The sequence below is a fragment of the Paralichthys olivaceus genome, chromosome 18, assembly GCF_024713975.1.
Source record: "Paralichthys olivaceus isolate ysfri-2021 chromosome 18, ASM2471397v2, whole genome shotgun sequence".
Lineage (NCBI taxonomy): Eukaryota > Metazoa > Chordata > Actinopteri > Pleuronectiformes > Paralichthyidae > Paralichthys > Paralichthys olivaceus.
Window position 1 is genome coordinate 13,103,025 of NC_091110.1, and position 23,673 is coordinate 13,126,697.

The 23,673-nt window shown below is 40.0% G+C and overlaps 1 protein-coding gene across 2 annotated transcripts; it reads right to left on the bottom strand.

The window, feature by feature from the left end:
- Positions 1–567: 567 nt before the first annotated feature.
- On the bottom strand, positions 568–22,042 carry sppl3 (signal peptide peptidase 3). Of its 2 annotated transcripts, none has more exons than XM_020082328.2 (11): positions 21,418–22,042; positions 10,517–10,594; positions 8,629–8,720; positions 8,350–8,469; positions 8,050–8,128; positions 6,971–7,083; positions 6,301–6,407; positions 5,440–5,603; positions 4,564–4,754; positions 4,292–4,401; positions 568–3,587 (listed from the first exon to the last, which is right to left on the bottom strand). In XM_020082328.2, exons 1-11 carry the CDS (start codon positions 21,441–21,443, stop codon positions 3,516–3,518), a joined length of 1,152 nt encoding a protein of 383 aa, XP_019937887.1. In that variant the 5' UTR covers positions 21,444–22,042; the 3' UTR covers positions 568–3,515. The 2 variants fall into 2 exon arrangements, with proteins under 2 accessions (XP_019937887.1, XP_019937886.1); XM_020082327.2 differs by having other exon boundaries at positions 8,623–8,720; positions 21,418–21,904.
- Between the last annotated feature and the right edge of the window lie 1,631 nt (positions 22,043–23,673).

The following is a 23,673-nucleotide window of genomic DNA, read 5'->3' on the forward strand; positions in this document are numbered from 1 at the left end:
GATTTGCAGCAGCAACTCTAGCTTAATTTGCAATGTAAGGTTTTTGCAGCACGTGTAATAAAGACTTTGAATCTGCAAGTTCGCATCTCTGGTACAAATTCTACTGTTACAGAAACATTGTTTTCCATTGAGACCTGAGAGCAGGAGACAAGCAAAACAGCAAATCAATACACGGTCTTAAAACGATTATAATTGTTAAAATGACCAGATAAAGATTTAAAATCATCCAGGGGGATTGTGAGACTGTAGTTGTAGGACAGATTCTACAGCTGCACAATCCCTCCCATTTACTGTGTGAGCTGTTCAATCTGTGTCTTTATGAATTGGTGAACACTTCAGTTGAAACTGAAGCAGAGGATAAAAAATATAAAGCCAGGGATTCTTATAAACCATCACAGTATCACTTTTTCTTTTTTAAGCAGTAAAAGAAAAAGCTTTTCTTCAGCGAGCTACAATCAGGCAGGCACACGTTTCGATCTCCTGCAGCATACAGCTAGTCTTGTTTTAAAAGGGACCTCCCGAACAAATGCAAATAAGACTTTGAATAACAAAGGAGCGGACGCAGCGTTACAGTTAGAGTCATGTTTATTTACAGCAGAATCCTGAACAGGGAGGGAGAGAAGGTCGGAGGAGGGGAGAGGGGGGTTAAAAGGAGACAAAGTGTTTTAGATCAAGCACTTCAGGATTCATATTTCACTACACAGTTCTTAATTTATTTTATTCACCAGTTTTCTATACAGAATCCATTCAGCCGAAATATCAACGCACCAACAGAGCTGGAGTCCTCTGCCGGAGGGGAGAAGAGGTGGGACGTAAAATAAAAAAAAACTAAAGCACTGAGGGGAAAAAAAAAAAATACTAAGGGGTGGGGGGTAAAAAGAAATCCATTTTCTATAAAAAAGAAACTGTCATTATCACCATGATCGTCATCTGTTATTTATATATGTATATATACACACACACATTTATGTATATATATGTATATAAATCTATATATTTCCTTTCCATGTCTATGAGGAGGTGATGGGAGGGTTTGTGGTTCGATAGCGTCCGAGTTGAGAACTGCATTGAGCGGCAGGCCGGGAGTCCCGACCTGACGGTATCCAGGTCGTAATATTCTGCCCTTGTGAGTCAGTCAGAGTTGACCCCTCACAGTCTTTCCGACCCAGTGGCCCTTGTGTCCCACTGACGCGCACGGTCATAGGTCCAGTGCCTCGTTTTTGTCGGCCAGGAGAGACTCAAAACCGCAGGAGCCCTGTCAACACAGTCTGAGAAATGATACACTGTACACGTCACATGCACGGCCAGATACAATAGAAAAGTTAAAAAAAGAAGAGAAAAAAAAAAAAAGCCAGCAAACTTCATCGTCCTTACGTTCATGTGCTGTTCTGCACTTTTTCTTTCCAGTATACATTAGATAATAACTGACAAGCACCACAAAACAGTGGAAGGACCAAAACAAATGTAAGACTCTCTGGTACAAAAATGTTGAAATTAAAAAAACATCCTATGGGTTAGATTTCATTTCTAATTTTTATTTTCGATTTCTGAAGGGCACCACTGATTTTCCCTCTTCCCTATAGGTCCAAACAGACCTAATGATATCAGGCACGCTCTCTCACTCACACACACACACACATATTTAACTGTCCAACCCAGAAAAACATGTATCTGTGACTACGTAAGAATCACAGTACGTCTTCATAAGCCACTGACCCTCATCTCCAGGCTCCGAGTCAGAACTTTCACAATAGTCAGGTCTTCATCGACTGAGGTGAAACACTGACATTTTCAGAGTTCAGATACGATGTGCTTCTCGTTTGTCAAAACATATTTAAAAAATTGATCAGATAGAATCATGCTCAGACGTTTATAGACTCGTATAAGCCGACATAAGATACGCTTAGTGTTTCCATGACCATAAATGTGTAAAATTTAGGATGTGCACAAAAGAAGTTCAGTACAAAAAACCCAGCATGATGCATGGTGAGGTTTCACGATGAAAACATACTTAAAAATTAATTCAACATTCATTTATTTGAAAAAAAAAAAACAGTTTACATTTTCACCTGTCTGCAAAAAGACTGATAAAAAATAAAAATGACCCCTGTTGAGAAGAAGTTTTCAGTAAATCTTTACAAGATGAAACAAACTGTTTCCATCAGACATGTCCTGTGTTTGAGTTTGATCCAACACGCCCAGCTCACTGGAAACCTGACTATTGCCACCGTTTTCAAACAAGTTTGTGATTTCAAATTAAAACCAAGTAAAACAAACACTCATCTGTTTCGCTCACTCAGACACGCTCACACACACACGCACACTTTAACACTAGAGCAGGAAACCTTTTCATCAACCAGCCACTCATCAAGTTCTTCTGTGTGTTTTTCTTTCAAAAATCCATCAGCTACGTTTCAATCGCACAAGCCAACAAACTTTAGAAAACAGTCTCCGAATGACGGAGGCTCGCAGGTCGACTCGACACAGCAGCCGAGATTTTACCAAAACCGGGCTGTCGGCTGGCGTCAGTTTCCCACTCCACACAACATGCTCCCGATCACAAATACAAACTCATGATACTGCAAATACATGTGTACACATATATACAAATAGAAGCAGCCCCTCAAACACTGTGGGGCAGCTTAAGAATTTATAATGCATAATTTCTGTATATGCCAAGAATAAAACTTTACTAAATAAAATACATAGTTATCTGGTGGGGGGGGGAATGGGGACAGCAGATGAACAGAGAGGAGGAGGGTGGGGTTTGCAGTGTCTGACGAGGGCGGTAGTGCCGGGGAGAAGCCATCGTTGACGAGTGACGACGAGAACAGACGAAGAGAAGCAGGGGGGAAACGGGGGAGAAGGATGGAGGGGGAAGACTCTTCTCCTTCACTGTGGCTGCTCCCGAGCACTGTCCTGTGCCACTGCAACACTCTGCCTCTTCCCTGGTTGTTTAAATCGTTCCAGAATAATAATATTAATAATAATAATGACCACGACAATGCTAAAAAAATATATATAAACCCCAGCCATGTCTCACATCTGTAAGTCCACAAAAAGGGGGGAGAGGTCTGGCCCTCGAGTTCATCTGAGTCGGCGAAGAACAGACGCAGAGGAAATTTAAGATGCAGGGGAAGAAGGAGAGACGAGGCCTGTTGAATGGAGCGGGCCATGGGAAGGAGGTGGAAAATGAGACCGACTGTAGAAGAGGAAAAAGGGAAGAGGGCAGAACAAAAACAGCACAGGCAGGATGTGCTATAATGAAGAGGAAATAAACAGAAAAGAGGAAGCGGACATGAAACGGGGAGGATGTGGGGACCAGAGATGAGTTGTGTTGGGGCGTTGTGATCCACACACTGGTGTCCTTCTGAGGGTTTTCACAGAAGATTGGCGGAAAGCATGAACAAGTGATGACAACATGGCCTCACTGTGAGTGTACCCTCTCTCCTTCCCTCTAATGGAGGGAAAGGATCCGCAGTCCTCCCCGCGCTGGTGGTTCATCCCAGGGTGCATCATACCTCCAGGAAGCGGGAGCCGCTGTTCTTGGTATGGAAGGGCTCGGACCACATGCGCCGCAAATCCCCCTGTGGACCACAAACACTGCTTCAAAGTGGAGTCTTCAATGTCTCCTCTTGGTCAGCCAAGAAAAAAATGATTCTACCATCACTCTAAAACGTATACTCATGTGGACGTATTCTTTTATTCTACTTTTATACCTTTCTACCAACTGGTCTACCTTTTTGAAACTTTCTAAAATTCGCTGAGTAGTTGTTAAACAGAAAAGGTTAACACAGATTCCTGACTCTTCTGTCTGAACTGAAAACATGAGCGAGATTAGGCTAGATCGAGACACAGGGTTACGTAGAGTTTACCAGCTTTATCGGTTTCTTAAAAACTAGAATGATTCACAATGAAATGTTTTTTTAAATTTCATGTCTATCTGCTTCAGAGGCAGAGAAACTGAAGATTTTAGAAACAGTTGCACCTCTTCAGAAAACCCTCAGATTTAAGGTGGTTGTTTTCAAACAATACTTTGGTTTTAAAGTGCAATTCAGCGCTTTAGGTCTTAATAGGTTAAAAGAAATGAACTTCAATAGGATGAGCTACACGGTAGAAAACCTAATTTAAAGAAAAGAAATAGAAAAAAGAATCCGTGAGTGGAATATTACCATGAAGTCCACCTGGAGTATTCACACAAGCAGTGTGCAGATCAATGTTCCTTAATATTACAGGATTTCTTTGTGATGAAAAGTACAAATGAATGAATGAACCTGTCCCATCAGTGTACCTTCAGGTAGGCCATAGTGAGCAGAGGCAGCAGGGTGAAGGGCACCAGGTAAAGCAGAGCGGGCTGAGCAGCACGATGGATCCTGGAGGCCACAGTGGCAGTCAGCAGACCTGAAGACAGTCACAGAGTCACACATCGATCACATCATCAATTAAAAACCAAACTGACATGCGAGATCCCACTTCAACCCTCTGGAACTATCAACTCCATAAGACTGAAACGATACATCTCTTAATCTTTTACATCCATCCTTACGTCGATCGCTTCCTTACCCACAAAGTATCCGATTAGAGTGCAGTGGAAATAGGAGACGCGCTGCATGCGTCCGGACACGTTACCAGGCCCCGGGACTTCCCCTGACGCTTGCTTCTTGTAGTTGTCATACCGCAGGACGAAACATAACAGCAGCCCCGGCATCACGATGTCTCCTATTCCCAGCATTGAGAAGTGACTTCCGGTGGAACTGCACAGACAGAAAAGAAAAGAGCTTTAGAGAGGGAGTAAATACTAGAAAGCAAAAGCACCAGGATCACAGCGGCTGTGCAACACAAGTCACTGCAAATCCCAAGTGTATTAGTGAGTCATCACTTCCTTCTGAAAGCCAACCAAGACTCATCTCTGCTCCAGACAGAAGTCGACAGTCACAGCAGCTGTATCATGAGGTTATAAACTACATTTTTTAATGGAATTTTTTTGAATTTTATGTTTTTACCACTGGCCAGCAACAAAATGTCTGGCCTTAGGGTGGCGCCAAAGAAAACACTGCTTAATGACAGACGCTGATTATCGAATGAAAAGTGACCATTTTGTGACAGATGTGAACTGTGTCTACACGTCCTGTAAAAGAAGATGTATATGAACTGTAAGCCCAGCTGTGCTGCTGCGAAATACAAACGTGTCCATGTTAAGGTTTGAGGAAACTACTCGGGCTCCAGCTGACCATCACTTGTTTGGTCTGGAAAATGCCTGTCACCGCCACAAGACTAATTATACTGAAGCTTAAGTTTTTCATCTGTCTTGTTATGTCCAAATAAAATAAATAAATCTAATTTTATTTGAAAGAGAACCCAAATTCCTATTAACAGTTAAAATATAATTAAAACAAATGACACAGCATAACGTTCTTCTACTAGTTACTTCAGTCTTACCTGGGAAAGACAAGTTTGCCAGGTAGTGAGAGGCGGGGGACATCCCGGCCCATCCCTGGCCCCAAGTGGAGCTTCCTGGACAGAACATCTATGGGGTTTTCAGCAGGTTGGGTGGCAACTTTGACCATAACATTACTATTAAAGATGTAGGCTGAGAAAAACACCTGCAATGAAATGTAAGAGGACAGTTTAGTCTACAGTCATATTGACAAATGCTCATCACAAAGGATTCCTTTTGAGAGGCTGTAACAAATTTTCCCATCAATAGTTTCAACTCGAGATTACACATTTTATGCTGCTGTAAATTTGCCTTTTGTCACGAGTTTATCTGATATATATTCATTCAAACTACACTTTTCAAAAGATTCATTAATCTAATCAATGTAATGTTTGTATGTTAAAACATTATAGTGAACATCAACAGTCAGTGTCAAATGGGTAACAGTAAAGGCAGTGATATCCTGGAAACAATGACATTAAAACTCATCTTTATTCCTTTCTGAGAAGCAGTAGAACGTCTAACAAATATATTATATGACTGGAGGAGAAAATATATCTGAATCTAAAATGTGGAAAATTCACTTCAATAAAGTCATAAAAATCCTTCATCACACACACACACACACGACTGAAACAACTCCCATAATCACATTGAAATTCCAGTGCAGAAGAAAAACTACTTTTTTCATTTGTCCAAAGGAAATATTGAAGTCCATCCTAGTTTGTTTAAGGAGACAGATTCTGATGTGCTCACCTCCCTGTTGAATATTATGGTTTTATTATATATCTGCTGTAATTCACACAGTGATTTGCATGTTAGCTGTGACAAAGGTAAGGTTTGAGAAAAGGAGCATTTCTTACCCAGAACACATCATAAATGAGCAATCCTGACAGCAGCAGGCAAGACACCTTCAGACTGGGTAGTCGCACGAAGGCGATCATGGCGACACACAAGCCCATGGCTAAAGCTAAGGGGGGGGGGGGAGAAACACAATTATACATTTTAGCGGAAATTTGGTGAAATTGACATGGGAGCAGATTTTATAAAGTTTATTTAAGACACATTAATTATTGTGGCTGTCAGACTAATTAATTAGATTAATGTGATGAAAAATGTCCTTGTCCCACTTTATGATCTGATACAACATGAGATGGTGTTGAGATTAAACATGGGGCATGTCAAGGTTTTCATTAAAATTACAGTGAGCTGTATTCTTGTATATTCAGTCAAACAAAAGCTTTACAAACAACCACACACACACTTCACTGCTACGTCGGTTTTACAAAGCAGAGCTGACAAGCAGGAGCATCTGCCTGAGTTAGCAGGTAGCACACTGTAGCAAGGGCTTGAAAATGCCCATATTGATGCAAACACTCACTATTGTTCAACGCTGAATAAGTGTGACCTAAACCCACCACCCTACAGTTCAGAGAAATGTGTCATGGGGATCAACAGTTAACAACTTGTAGCACATCTATTTCCTGTGAGCCTGGAAACAAATGTTTTGAGAGTCACGACAGAGCGACGCACCATCCATAAGAAGCCAGTGTCCTGTCAGCACCCAGATGAGCACCAACAAAACAGAGAGGGAAAAGGACAGGAGCTCGGCCAGAGTGAAACGCCCACAGCAGCCGAACGAAATCCTGCAACAAGTAAGAAATACAGTGAAAATCGTAGAGGACTGTTATGAGGAAAAAAAACATTAACAGGATTATATATTTTACCAATCAGCAGCATTTGTTTTTAATTTAGTTGCTCAGAACAACTAGATGGAGAGAGAGCACTGGTGTGTGTGTGTGTCACTGAAGATGATAAAATGTTAGTCAAAAAAAAAAAAGACAAATTCATGCGCTTCTGGTATATTAGTACCACCTTGTGGACTGATGTGGAACAGACACTGCTATTTCTAAAGCCTTAGTGAAGCATGATGTATGCTAACAGATGACACACACACACACACACACACACACACACACACACACACACACACACACACACACACACACACACACACACACACACACACACACACACACACACACACACACAATTAATGTTTCTGTAGAATTTTAAATGCATGTCCTTAATATGCAAATTTCAGGCTATATAGCATGTTTTAGGAAGGTGTCAAGATACACAAAACAACAAACTACTACTAGAAAATGGTTTCGGTTTAGAAGTGTAGTTATTACAGGGTCTGTAGAGCAGACAAAGGTTTAGTGAAACTCGATCAGAGGCTCTGAATGGGTAACCAGAGAGCAGGTGATCATGCTGCCTATTGAGAAGGTGGGTTGTGCTGCTGGTAATTCCTTGTGCTTTACTATTGCTAGAGACTGAGATGATCACACTTCTATATACCCAAGTCCAAAGAACATTAAAACGACCGACCAACTAAACCTTGCAGATATTTTCTGTTTTCATTTATAAAGATATAATGTACCTTCATTTTACAGAGATTTTACTATTGTTGCAGAATTGACGAATATAAACTAACAGACAGAATCAAAGAGCTTTATGTGTATTTGTGAAAGACATACAAAAGACACAGAGCAGTTTGTGCAACAATAGAGTCAATTTTAAGACACAAAAAGTCTTCATGGCTTTCTCACTTGTTCTGCGGGGAGCAGGGTCTGGTCAGATACTGGCACATTGGCAACAACAGGAATGCAAATGCAATTGTTGCAAGAACTGAGGAGAAGGAGAGAACACAGCAGTGAGACCAGAGGCCTTGCACACCTAGTCAGGTTGTTCCAGTCGTTTTATGTCTGCTTAATGTGCCAGTTAATGGTCTTTACAGTTTCAATAATCAGCACAGAGTCTTCCCCAGAGTGTAACCACTGAACAGGAAATGTGAACAGTTATTTCTATATCTGTGGCTTTCTTATGTTATGTTCACGAGCGGTACTTACCTGCAGTGCAGATAGTGAAGACCACCTGTACTGAGTCAAAGAAGAAGAACATAACTAGCAGAGACACAGAGGCTCCAATGGGCAGAAACAGGGCCTGTGTGGAGTCTATAGTCTGAATACCTGCAAGACAAAACAAATACAGAAGTGAGAAGGGTTTGAAAAACAACATACACAAATGTGGTCCCAAGCAGGAATGCTAATCAATTGTGAGTGATTACTTGTAAATACAAGAGCACAAGTTGTCTGCGGTTTCAGGCCTTGGCATGTACTAACACTCACTGTTGTTTGTGTTGCTGTTATTGAAAGCCCCCGTTGTCGTAGGGTTACCATCTTTATCCTTCTCCTGGTTCTCACAATCCATGTTTAATGACCTGAAGTCGGGGGGGGACAGAAAGAGAGGGAGGGAAGAGAGCAGGAGAATGTTTGGACGCAAGCATCAGGAATCAAAACCCCCAAAACTAAGTAGACTGCTAACAGGAGGAAGAGGCTGTACAACAACCAAAAAAACACAGTCTGCTTTTACGGTGGATGACTCAGAGACTTGACTTCCGGTGGCTTGTGCTTATAAATATCTCTGTCAATGGAAGATGAGTCAATTTTTTCTCTTGAGGAAATTGGATTAAAAGTATTTCAAAGATTAAAAAAACATCCTTCCTTCCTCCACGTAAGTGTGCAAGTCTGAACTTAACAGAACTGTGTCTCTAAAATGAATTTTAATTTAGTTGCGTTTTATTTTCCTGCAGATATCAGACAGTCCTGGAAACAGTCAGGCATTTTGTTTTGCAGGAAATATGCTTTTAGTGGGAAAAATAACAAATATCACTTGAGTCCTGGTTTAATGTAGGTTAGTGAATGTCACATTGCGTACTGGTGATGGAGTCATTGTTAACACTATTAGGAACATCTGAAAGGCTTATGGATAAAAACAACCTGTTTAGAGTGTGACGTATTTATCTAGTACAAATTTAAACTGAATTATCAAATTCAATTAAAATTTGATCATTGGTGGTGCTCAATGTTTAAGTCTGATACCATCAAACCATGGGAGAAAAAGAAAGAACCATGACTGTTTCATATATTTATTTAACAAATGTAATATTTATTTATTGGTCAACACAAACCTAAAGTTTTCATCTATTGCCTTTTATTGTGTCTTCAGGGAAGAAGGCCCATCAATGACATTTAGGGCTACATGCTTCATGACGCCTATTTCTTTTTAATTTTGGCATAACATTTTTATCATATTTTGAGTTCTTCCCACTCAGGGTTTTTAACCACAAATGGACAATGCATTTAAAATGCACAGCCTGGAAGAGCTTATTGAAAATTGCAAGTACAGCAATCAAAACCCCATTAGGTGCGGCAGTGTAGATGTTTTTCGGTGCACATAATGCACCAAAATCATTACCCCAACCATTCACAGGGTACACTTAGCCTGCAAGAGAGCTGAAGAGTGCAACAACAACCCAGCAAACAGGTCAACTTAGAAAAAAAACTGAAACAACATCAAGACCAAATCCAAAGACCAAACTGAGATCAGGTCACATCATCTAAATGTGCATTGAATTATGGACAATAATTGTATTGCTCATTAAGCAAACATAATTTAGTTTTTATATAAACGACACTGCTTGTGTCTGGATTTACCTGGTGACACATTATTCTAAGTGTAGTTGTTTTCAGGTGCAACCTGTTTTTAATTTTTATTCACATTATGATGTACAGTCTGATTTAACACTGTGAGCCAGGACCATATCTTTACTGCATGGTAAATAAACAGAACTTGTGGTACTTTCACAATAATAAATGTCTTCCTATGAAGACATATAAAAAAGGTTCATCAAAAACATTCTGGTACTTTTGTAATAGTAACCAGATTTAGGAAAATAAATTCTTGTTTGAGAAATGAGAATGCTATAAAACACATGCAAAATATGCCAAAGGAAACTCAACAATGCTGTTGGAAAAATCACCTTCAAAGAAAACAGCACATTTAAAAAAGATTTAAATATTTGTGGGTAACTCTCACCAAGGCCCCAAAACTAGAACTTTGGACAACCCTAAACAAAATATAGAACTTATGGTTCATGTGAGAAACTAAACGTGACCGGAGAGTCTTTTTCCACTGCCCTCTAGACAGCTGAAATGACCATGTAGTGATACTCACCTAAAGCTGCCATAGACGATAAGAAGGATGGAGATGAGGAAGGTGGACACCTGGCTGGAGTCAACTAGGGAGTACGCCCTGGAGAGGAGAGAGGGAGAGAGAGAGAAATACAAATGTGAGAATCCATGCATGCACATCAGACTATTTAATAAAACAGTTAAAATCCATATCACACTGAGTTGAGTTAGTAGATTTTGCCAACAAGCTTCTTTCAGACAATTGTATGCTTTAATTTCTAAACAACACAAGTTGTCACTACCATTGACATCACATGAACAACTCCAAAGTATATCACCCTAAACATTCACAAACGATATTTACTAGAAGATTCTAGACTTCAAGCCCTTGCTTATCTGCTTACACAGCTTTACAAGTTGTACCAAAACCATTGAGTTGACATTTACAACGACAGTTTAATTTTGAATACTGTTGATTCATTATATGCTGAGGTAAAACACACAAAGTTTGAGCTCAAAAGTTGAAGGATTTCCTGATACCTGTGAGACTGATCATATAATATATACCTCTGATGTTTTTCACACTCTCACTCTTAAATCAAACAATAAAATTAGTAAAGATCTTTCAAAACAGAGACATTGACTGAAGTTGTATTTCATTCCAAACAAAACTATTTAAATGCAAACACTAAATCTCAAAGTTTGAATGAAAAGGAGCAGAAAGAATAATAATCTTATATGATCTGCCCCGCTTGAATCATAGAAGACTTCTACATGTCAAGAGCAGTAAACTACAGGAGACGACCATTCTTCCTCTCCGACTTGTTTAACTGTGGTGAATTGAGCACATATCCTTTGCTCTTGGAATAAAGGTGGTTTTTTTCTACCAGATTCTGCTCTATAATCATTTCAGCTTGAGAGTGCACACCCATATACACATACCAACCATCGGACTGACATCAGAATACATCGCGGTTTCTCAATTCTCTGCTTTTTTATACCACCATACTGTGGAAAATAACAAAAATGGAGACAAGTATGCAACTGTTATTTCAGTCAATCGTGTCAGACTCTGCAGTCTGACAATCTCGCACTGGTCGGGGCAATTTCATCACCATCGCACAAGTCACACACACCCCAAAATGAATGTGCAGGGCAAATGTTACAACAAGAATTAAGAGGATAGTTCAATATGGAACTGGGTCAGTTCCGTCTCACTGTCTGATTTTCAGCACAGTAGTATCGTTTATGATGTTGGGAAATCTAATATTCTTTCCAGTGATCGTCTGTGAGAACATCTAACAGAACGTGGAAATATATTGAACGCATGTTTTATCACAGCACAGAGAGATGGCACGCGACATGAAAATGTCTCACAGAGCACAAATTAACATATTCTGTTCCCCTGACGTCACTGGGCCTCGTGATTACACACAACAAAGCAGCAGAGGGGAAGGAGAGTGAAACTATTCAATCACAAAATAAGAAGTGCAAATGTTGTTGAGTTTCTAACAAAGAACTGATGGAAAACAGGTTATTGATTATGAAAATCAATAGGGAAAATGGCATCCATACAGTCCCAAGCACATTGGAAACTGTCTACAAAGAAGGGGGCCTCTGCTCACAGCAGCAGGAAGTTTAGGCGTCTTTGTTTCTTCTACATTTTAAATAGGTCAATTGATTTAAATTTTGGTGTGTATGACTAACTCATTGGATAATGAGCAGAGTACATCTCTATTTTTTTTACTTCTGTTTCATGTCTCTCATATTTTTTTTGGTTTTAAATAGTTTGGATACTTACGCTCAATGAATATCTTTTATAAATTTAAATTTTATTAACCTTGTAAAATGCTTCAACTACTTTCAGACACGCACTGAACTCGAGGAACTTTCTGAAACCTTTTTCCGCCAGCCCTCCAGCAAAATGTGGAAAATTTCAGACAGAGTGTGTTGATGACAGATGCCAAAAGGAGATAAACACAAAGAATATAAATATCTCAGGATGAAAAAGAGGTTCCATACACGTACAAGATGCTCTTGGTGAAATGGGCCAGCGCTGATGTGCTGTCAACAAAAACATGATTTTGCAGTAGAAAAGGTTATGTCCTGCCTCCTGCATAACCAGACGCCACCCCTCGCCTGAACGTCCCAAACACTGTCCTGTTGTTGTGAATGAGCCTGAATCGGATAATTCATATGTGAAAGATAAAAATTCCGGAAAATGTCCAGGCCAAATTTTCTGGACATTTTCCAGAGTTCGTTTCCAAACTCCATCTTCACACATATTTGACAACTGTACACTTTCGAACTTTCTATCCATATGTGCAAAGTGTTTGTGGATCTCCAAATCACTGCAACAGCATTTTGACAAAGACTAGACTTGAGGCTCTGCTCCAAACCATTTTCTCCACAAAAGGAAACATGTCAGGTTTTATATTCCATATTTAATGTCGGAATAATAGGCAAGAACATTTGTAAATGCTATTGTGATGTGTGAGACAGACTTGAAAAAATAAGAACCTGATGAAAATTATGCATGATGCCTGCTCAAGGTTGCTGCTAAAAGAGGATCCATATGTTTCAGTTTAATAATGGTTGACATTTTCATTGTGGTCTAGAAAAGATGAGCAGCACTGTCTTGATGAAGGATGAATATGACTTCACTCATCCTGCTCCTTTTTAGTCTGCGTATCATCAAACAATTAATTTTCTAATTTCAACATCAAGTAAAAATCAAGTAAAAATTTTGACACAGATGTGGAAACCTGCTGCTACTTTGCACACTGATGCTGTGTCTAAGAACCAAATTGTTCCCATATCAATGATCTGGGGCCTTGACACAGTGCAGTCTCGGCATGCACCCTCATAATGCAGGCCTTCTCTCTGGGGCAGAGACAAGGCCGGCATTGTGAGGAGCTGACTTCAGGTGAAAGGTGCAGATTTGACCCCAATCTCGACCTGTCTCTCCTGTCAACGTCTCTGGTCATGGGTTAGGCATGGGAAAACAAAACCTATGAGCCCAACAATGTCGTCATCATCACCAGTCCCTTTGAAAAATAGAGTTTACTCACATGAGATTTTGAGGTCAAATCTTGCAGAAAATAACATGACAACTTCTTAACCCCTGAGCATAATCAGGGCAGTGCAAACATTTTAGGGTACATTAACAAACACAAACATAATAGTGTCTGAAACTGACCTGTTTTGTTACTAGGTGCACATTTACCCTCCACTGTCTGATCGAAGTTTCTAAAAACTCTGTTATGCTCTTTAAATGATCCAAAAAAGAATTACAGAAAAAGTTACACTTGTGGAACCCAACGACTGTAGAAAAAGAAGGACCATGTGTCTACACTTCCTCCCAGCATACAGATGTGAAGCAAAAATATCTCAGATATGAATGCTTCACTTTTGAGAAGCTGTTGTGTCATCCATCTTTAAGTACAGTCAGTTTGTGATAATAATTTAAACTTATAAATTGGAATACAGTACACCAGTTTCAATAAATATATCAGCTAATAAACTGCAGTACATAAATGCTAATGAATACATTCTAAGCGTTTGTGTGAAATGCCACAGTCGGCACAAAGAAAAATCCCACGAAACTAAATATTATATTACTATAATATATTGTTAGTTTTAAAACTTATTTACATCAAATTTGCTCAGGTATAATGTAAAGTCACTAAATGCTGCTGAATTTACTGCTCACTGTGGAGTCAAATACTGAGTTTTAATTATTCAGAGAACAGTAAATGAAAAGAAGAGGGTCACAGTGTTGGTGGGAGACAGTGGCAGAGAGGAAGTATTAAAAAACATGATGACAGATGCTCCACACAGAAAACCGCATTAGCTTAGAGGAACAATAATCTCAAGCTGACTAGCACCAACCTTCACTGGATCACACTAAACAGGACATTTGTTAGAACAAACTAAAGATCTAAAAATAAAACCTCTTGAGTTGGAGTAAAATTATCCACCACCATTTCACTTCTAATTTTAAGTGGCTGTGGGTCATCTTTGCAAAAGGCAAAAAAATCTCCCACTCAAGCCAAAGCCAGCAACGCAATCCTTTCTCGGTTATTGTGAAGCAACATACAGAGAATATAAATGGGTTTCCTCTGCAACATACTGTATTATGCAGGCTTTGTGTCAGTTTGTGTTGGCAATGCCAGCAAAACTCAAGTATGACAGGTGCAAGCCAAACTCAATGCAATCTCTACTGCGAATTGCATTGATACAAACGGGTCTGAACGTCTGGCTCATCAACAATATATTTGCACAAGGAAAATTACATTAACTGTATAGAAAGGCCTGGGTACAGAGCATGAACAGAACACAATGAACACTATCATGGAATGGGCCTTATGAGATGAAATGCACTGGTCAAATCATTTATTTGGATATCTGCCCACAAGGTGCTAAACTGTTATTTCACATCACAAGCTCTGCAAGTGGAATCTGTGTTTTCCTGCTGCCATGCAGGGAATACTGTTTCAGCTCTGAGCTAGTTTTCTCACAAGTCCTGACAGAGAAAACAACCCTTGCAAAAAAAGACTTTAAATCATTTTTCATTCTGCTGCACATGTGACAGAGGAATTTACAGGTTTCAATGTGATGGCGGGGAAGGAAAAAAGAAAACAAGAATCTCCTGTCTCGTTCATTCATTTAGTAGAATGACTACATGGTGTCTTGGAGGGGAGGGGTAACATGTAGTTCAGTGTAGAAACAGGACACCAGGACAATGCTGCATCGTGTAGCTCTGCTCTGGCCTTGTTTGTCCTATACAGGCCTTGACTTAATGACTGAAAAACACACTCAGCAGGCATCCTCTTCACAGACATGTCAAATTACAATGGGGCCCGGTATACTTGACCCAAGACATAGGCTCTAATAAAGATCCAACAATATAACCGATGCAAATGTGACACCGTATTCAGGAAAGTGCTCCGTCTTTGTGAGTTGTAACCTAAATGGGTTAAATGTCTTACACAGCAGTTTGGCTTCAAGCATTAAGAAAGCGATTAAGAAACTGACCTTGTTCCACACACAGACACTAATGATGTCACTGCCTCGCTGTCAACACTGCAAGCAGATAGGCAGATAGACAACTAGGTTCACCCCCCCCCCCCCCCATCTACCACAGACCTAATTCATATTCTAGCATCGAACGGGTTCGTCTGAATTCTGTGCACACAAGCCTGTAGAACATGGGTGAGATAGATGAATGGAACATTTAAAAACAAAATACAATCCCGGACTGTTGAAGGCTGGATGTCAGCCCAAAGTGCCATAAGACGTCCTTGTTCGCTGACAGACTAGGTTTTCAATAACACAATTCCAATACCGTCCTCTATCAAGTCAGTTGCATGCATGACTTGACCACTAAGGGCCAGGTCACAAGAACACAATGAAGAATTTTGCAAATGCTGCCACTGTGAAGTAATGGTTTTTAAGAAGAGGGTCCAAAAATGATATCTTGCTCAAAATTAACATTCATCTGCCTGTGCCTACTCATACAATTATGAATGCACAGAGCTACAACCTCCAGGAACAAGAATGCAGTTTGTGATCAGCTTTGACCTTTTTGCCTTCAGGTAAATATGTACACCTGCACTGCATTGCTCCTCTGGTGCATGTGAACACTCTTCAGTGGAATTTTATTCTGTTGGATTGATCTGAGTCTTGATAAGGGAATAATTTAGAAACGGACTGAAATGACAGGGAGCATATGAGGTCTTGGGCTGGGTTTGTCCGTGATGTAGGCTACATGCCTCAGCTAAGAGTCACAAGGATCACCTGCAGCATAATGTCTACAGATTTTTTAGGGATAATGCAGGTCTCTACAAGCTGCTGGTAATATCACCCAGTTCTAATCATTCGGTTGAATAAGCTTCAAAATTTGAGATGAGCTGGTCTAGTGTGTTCCCTAATTAAAACTACTTAGTCCTTTATAATACAATCATTAGTGCTGTTACTGTTCAGGACACAGACAACAGGTGTTTCAGTAATCCATCACGTTCAAATGGGTCAGTGTGTGCTTTAAGCTGAGGTACTGAAGTCAAACTCATGTCTATGAAATTGTAACATCTATAACACAAGACCAAAAGCATTTACTGCTCATTACAAAGACAACAATGCTTATTATTACAGTTCATTGGGTCTGATTGTAAAATGTGTAAAAGTCAACATTTTCAGCATTACCTACTTAGTGAGTTGAGTGAATGATTGGTTGATCGGTCCGTGTCTAGAAAGGCCAAGCTTGAATTAGATTGCACTGTGGATAGTCTGAATAATAGGATTTTAGGATTAGATCTTAATAACCATGTTTCCTGAGGAGGGGTTTTTGTAGATTCATGAATAAAAAGGCTAAAGAACTAAAGTTTTTATGGACGAGGACCAGTTTGTCTAGGGTTTGTTAGTTGAGGGATTAAATAAAATAAAAACTGTTGAAAAACGTGTTAATGGCAAAGATATTGGCACGTTAGCTCATAAACTTTGCTTCTGTCCATAAGCAGAGGTAAGTTTACCATTAGTTGTAGAAGATAATTCACAACAACCTCAGCGACATTTGTAGGAACCATGATTATTGAAATAATGCAGTAATGGACTCAGCCTAAAAAAAAAAAGACACGGCGAAGACACTAAACTATAGCAACAGGCTCAGCGTTTGATTGTGAGGATTAAAATAACTCCTCCACAGGTAAACAGCAAAGCCTATGAAACTTCCAAAATTGCCTCTTGTTGGGGACAGTCTTTACACAGTCAGTTTACATTACAAGTGTCTAACCTACAGTAAGAATCAAAACAAATTCCATGTATGTGCAAACTTACTTGGCAATAAAAGCTTTTCTGATTCTGAATCTTCTGATTCTGAATAGGGAATACCTCCAACATTACAGAGCAGTTTCAGTTTGTTAAATTTGGTTGCTGCAGTTTACCCACTGGAAACTCAACATGGCAGACTGCAGGCAAAGTGGTTCAACTATATGATGCATTTCTTTTTTACTCCAGGCTGAGGAGTGTGAGACTCACACTAAACAGATTCAGCTGGGCTTGAACATGAGGCCAGGTGACGCCTTTGTTTACCCATGTGTCACAAAGAGACTCTACCTGCTACTTTACTTCTGCTTAAAGCTTTCAACTCACATCTCCTCCTCAAAGCCAGTGTATACCATCTGCAACTAAGTGGCTGCAACCATTTGCAGCATTAGAATTGAAAGAGACGTAGCTACACTACAACTTTTTTCAGTGTTGTAACTCTATATAAACAGTCTTGACAGCAAAGGGGCAAAAAAATCCCATTGAAATGGGTCCAATTTCTCCTGTGAGTCAGATTTATTTTACAACTGTTTCATTTTTGTCATCTTATGTCACTCTTTAGTTTCATGTCTGTAAGCATGTCTGTGACTCCTCTCCACATCACACAGCTACTCACTCATATCGTAAATCTTACCAGGATATCTGCTCTGTACAGTGCACTTACCACATAATCACACTTGTACAACCTCCCCTGAAGACAACACACATTGATCTATTTTTCTGTCTGACAATATGCTCAATTGAGAGGCTAGACCTCCCGATGCAAAGGCACAATTTGTTAAAATAAAACAATGGCTGGAAATTTATGAATGAAAATGTTACAAACCAGAGGCCAATATTTTTCTATATTTACACTGGGTCTCCATGTGTTGGCAAAATTGTTGTAAAATGTTAATGTGTTATGATTAAAGGAGATGTTATCTAATCTCATAATGAACAGATTAAAAGCTTTCACAAGATGGCACCAACAAGTGCAGTGAATAATCAGCATCTATCAGACCAAAATACAAAGAGAGGTGCCACACAGTGTTTGACAACTGCCTGGATTGAGAAGTAAGATGAAATAATATGTCACCTGCATTGGTCAGCTCTTTCCTAAAATGTCTGTTACTGTACTCTGCATCGCTGTGTACACATCAGGATGGCACAATTTCATCATGTGAGGGGTTGAAAGTTCTAACCACAAACACAAGCTCTAAAACATAGGAAGTGAAACTAGACAACAACCATTTCTACAGGATCTACAGAAGTGTGCCAGTGTTTCAGCAACATAAAGCTATTTACTGATAGTTAGGAACCCAACCAAGCTGCAAAGCCACCTGCTGCAGTGAATGCTGTTCAAACCAGCATCACACTACAGCTTACCAACCTTCTATTAAAGGTACAGTGTGTGAAATTTTGTGATATCTAGTGTTGAAATTGTATGTTGCAGCTGAACACCCCTCACCTCACCCTCTCCTTCCAAACATGAAAAAGAACCTGTGGCAGCCTTTAATTGTCATACAAACCTAAAGGGTGTTTAGTTTGTTCAGTCTGGACTAATGTAAAAAACATGGCGGCCTCCAAAGAGAGGGTCCCCTTGATGTAAATATAAAGTATTTGAATATAAAGGGCCTTTTCTGGGTTAAGGAAAACTACAATTCATACAATTTAGATTAAATGAACTATTGAAAACATCATGAGGATTATTCCACATTAAATTTCTGCCAATAGTTCCCTTTCACCTAAATCACACACTGGACCTTTAAGACATTCAGAACTATACAGTAGCAGATTGGTTACTAAAAAGGGTTGATTAAAATAAATTGTATTAACTATAAGCAATTTGTCCAGGCATAAATATAGTAGCTTTAAAACTAATTGTCCACAACAGAACTTGCAAATGCTGCAGAGTACAACACGGTAACCCAGTGTCTTAGGGTCTGTAATGAATGTGTGCATACAGAGGCTTGCTTTAGTGAAATGCCACCAATACTAGGACATATATCTGCCTATCTATGACTGTGGTTACTTAACTGAATGGTTTTAGTGTTGAAAATACATAAGCAGAAGTGCTCCTTATTATGGACCAGGTATGTCACAACATTGTGCGTGTTTTGGCTTTGATTTGAAACATTAACACATACATATATATATACACTCAAGCCCCATTCAGGCAGAGTTTATCTCTCATGGGGAGGTTGGGTGGTTTTAAAGGAAAACACTATATAAAAAAAGCTGCTTCCATTTGTTATCATAACAGGCATTGGTGAGATGAAGAGGCCAGTACAAGCAGCCAATTAATTAGTCAATTGACAAAATAATTTTTGATTATCAAAAGATCATTTCAGTCTTTTTTTTTTTAGCTAGTAGTTGCTATTTCTGCCTTCTCAAATATGTGGATTCAATGCTTTTATTTCTCACATGTGACACTCAATATCTTTGGTCAAACAAAATTGACATATGAAGATGTGAAAAAATAGACAATAATAACACATTAAGCGATAATGACAATTACTATTATTTGCCATCCAAATCTTAATATAACACTTCATGTTAAGCCTAGCTTAACGCAAAGACTTGAGTCCAAGGTAGTGTATACAAGACGATCCTGAAGCTGCCAGATGGTGAATATCTCTTGTTTTCTCTTTGTGGCTCGGTTTGTGTATAGCTTGGCTTAGCCTTTGTATTTCAGACACTGTTCTAACTAGCAATTACATGTATTTCTGGATGAGGAACAACGCAGGTGCATGCGTAATTAAAAAATCCTATTGGAATGCAATCAGATCAGCCTGTCCACATTTCAAGTTTGCCCGACTGAGTTTAACGAGAACAACCTGTGTTGGATTAATTCATTGAGGTCCAAACTAACTTTCACAAAGACAAACCTAGAATGCCACTTTAATTATAAATCAGCTCCGACATAGGTTTTGAATATTTATGGTTGAAATGGAAGCGATGATGGCTGCCTCCCCACCTAACATTGCAAAATGAACTTCAAATATCAAAATCAAGACAGCGATTGAATGAGGTGACAGATTAATAGTTAATAAATGTGAAGTGCCTGTTTTTATTGTAAACTTTAATAAAATGTGATTTATTGTGGAGGTGCAATCCTACATTAAAGTGGAAAACGTTGGGTTTGGGGTTTTAATACTGTAATTGATTCAAAAAAATATAAAGACAAACGAACAAGATCTACATTGGTGTGACCCTCGAGCATTCAATGAATCTAGTGTGGCCTCAGAGAGACATTTAAATTGATCATACAAAAGATGTCACTAAAAAACATGAAACACGAGCCCGTGTTACTGGGATCAAACAGGTACAATTTAGCCTTCAGACATGAGCAAGGCCTTAATGGAGTCAGGTCCTTTTCATTCATAGGGATAACGACATTCACCCATCACATATGGTCGTTGGATTCTCCACTACACAATCAAACTCAGCCACATTAACCCTGGCTTCAGGAATTGGTGTCTCACAAATCCGCAAAAAAGAAACCGCAACAGCCGGCGGTGTGTCACGATGCCAGGCTCATCCTGAAACTAGCATTTCTGGGACTGCGATGCCAGTGAGCTAGCTTACCTCTACGGCAGAACCTTTGTTATTGTGTGCGAGCGGCTCGACGGCGGATGCTAGCCGTTTAATCAGCTAACGCTAATTTGCTGACACGGCCAACGTCCACTAATCTGCCCCGCACCACAACGCAACGCTGGGTTTGTTGTGCAAAATTGGGATTTTCATTAACCAAGCCAAAGAGCCAATTCACCAACCGACTCCCACCAATGGGCTTATCGGGGCAGCTAGCGGGTTAGCAACCGTTCACAATAGCCCCATTGGAATCGAGCGCAGCCGTTAGCATTAGCATCAGCTGGTACGGATTGCTAGCTAAACACCCAGCTGAGGTTAGCAGTTAGCATCACCTGAGCTGCAGGGGGGAAACACACACACACGAGCAAACATACTGTCCTCCACACTGTGCTGAATACACCTCGGGGTGCCTGTGTGAGGAGCCGCGTGTTGGTGCAGATTGTCAGGAACACAACTCATTGTTTTTGTGACCCATATCGACCAAGCTTGGCATTAGCATCAGCTAACGTTAGCTGCTAGTCGGGCAGCGCTGTGCCTGTGCGCACTCACCAGGATGAGTAGCCCTGCTCCGCCATATCGCCGAAAACAGTGGGTTCTGCGACTGTGGCTAACGCAGATTCAGGTCCCGGTGACAACCCGCTGGGACCTCGGCGAGCCTTTTCTGCTTCTCCTCCACAATCCGACGTCCTTAGCGGTTACTTTTAGGTGACAACATGATGACACATCCCGGCGGCAGCTAGTGATCACTAGCTGAATATCTTGCGAGTGAAACGGGGGATGATGGTTCGCTATCGTTAGGTGGACAAGACAAAGCACCCCGAGAAAAAAAGAAAGACACGCTGGTGTTATGTTCGTCGGTTTTCGCGGATGTCTCGCCGTCACCTCAGCCGGGAAGGCTCGGTCTCTAACGATGCTACAGCCGCTGTGGATCCATATTCAGCGCGATGTGTCCAGGGTGAATTCGGATATTCCTCCGGTCTGCAGCCCTCGCTGTTATGGAAGACGCTCAGCTTTGTTTTCTATGGCGAGAGTCACGGGAGCGCGCAAAATCGCCCTGCTGTAGAGGTTTTCAAGTAGGACGTGCACGGAAATGTTTGCGTGCACTGAAATGTTTGCGTGCACGGCCTGCGATGATTTTACCCTCAGCTCGTTATTGCATCGCAGCCAATCACACGCACACGCAACCACACATCCCGTCCATTATAGGAGGTCGTCTGTGGTTAGAAGTGAGGTAGTTTAATTCATGTTGGAATCATGTGGTGCGATAGTGAAACCTGATTTTAATTTCCTATTTAAAAAAAACAAAACGTAAAACCCCCAAAATATTCAAGGCAGGTTATGGAAATAAAAGTTTGTGAGTAAAATGATTTATAAAAAAGAGCTAAATTACTTATGCTGTGTGTGTTATTTTTGCAAAGACAGGCGTTGAACGTGCCCATGTAGGACTAGGCAATAAAACAATATCAATAATTAACATAATATAATAAAAGTGTATATACTTTTATACATATTGATATATTGCTTATGCATTGTGTAAACACATTTAAGAGGTATAACACAATGTTTTTCTGTTTATAAAGAAACTAGGAGAAAAACCTAGGTCTTGGAATTTAACGGAAATAATAACGTGACATGTACGTGCTAATTATCTATATGGACTGATATCATATCTAATTTTTGGCCATATTTCCCACTTCTATGCCCAGGGGCCTCTCAAATATATGGTTTGCAGAGTTGTTGTTATTTCAATAGTCTGCAATGTAACACTCAACAAAACAACACACTGCAAAACACTATGGTGTGTTGCAATAAGCCAATCCATTGAAATTATTTCTGGCCTAGTTTTATTTCTACACTCTTGATCATATGGTTGTTGTGGGAATAAGGGAATTAGATGAATGTTGTAGTTAATCACAAACATGCTGCATCCATTGTTAGCCATCAGTCCCCTGCGTTTGGTAAAAAACTCAACTCCATTGCAGGCAGGATTTTGCAGATGATGTATTGAAAGCTAAACAAACATTGCAAGGCCACCATTAATCACGCAGAGTAGAGCTCTCATTAGTCTTTTAATCGCAATTTGCACTGATTGCTAAACTTGCTAGAGTGAGTGATGACACCGTTTTTCTTGAATCATTTTATGCACAGCAGACCTTTTGACATGTCACTGTAGAAACGGGTACAGGAAGAGGGATGTCTGACACCCACTGCCTCAGTTTCTCGTTCCTGTTGTTGTGTGTGCTGGTTCTCTATCACACACTCACATCTTAAGTGAGACACTTGAAGTGAACAGAACCACTGTTAATGTTTTCAAAAACACCTGAGCTATTCTTTCTGTGATAAGTCAACATGAATCCTGTGATACTAAGTGTATTGCATCTTTAATGATCTTTAGATTTCTCAGTTTTCCCAGTTTGTGAGGTTTTACTTCTGAGTCTCTCACAGGACGGTTCAGCATTTGAATCAAAGCTCCTGTAGCCAATCACTGCCCTGAAGCTGTGCTGGTGGTAATTTTATTTTATCTACATATACATAATAAACTTAAAGAGATAGTTCACTGAAAAAACGAAAATTCACTCATTATCTACTCACCACTATGCCGATGGAGGGGTGGGTGAAGTGTTTGATATACCACAAAACACCTTTGAAGTCAATGGTGACCAATTTTTCAAACGTAAAAAAAACTAAATGCCTCCATATCAGAGGACATTCAGGCTAAAAACATGGTGTAAATGACACCGTTTCTTCAAGTCAAATTTGAAATTCAGGACTTACTGACACTTGGAGGCAGTATAAAGACATTTT

Bases quoted from the DNA above. Each gene is read 5' to 3' on its own strand.
- sppl3 (XM_020082327.2), bottom strand. From the start codon at position 21,443: ATGGCGGAGCAGGGCTACTCATCCTG. The intron at 8,129-8,349 runs GTAAGTACCGCT...CCTTCTCCTCAG, and splicing joins CTTCACTATCTGCACTGCAG to TTCTTGCAACAATTGCATTT. The intron at 6,408-6,970 runs GTGCGTCGCTCT...CCCCCCCCTTAG, and splicing joins ACACTGGCTTCTTATGGATG to CTTTAGCCATGGGCTTGTGT.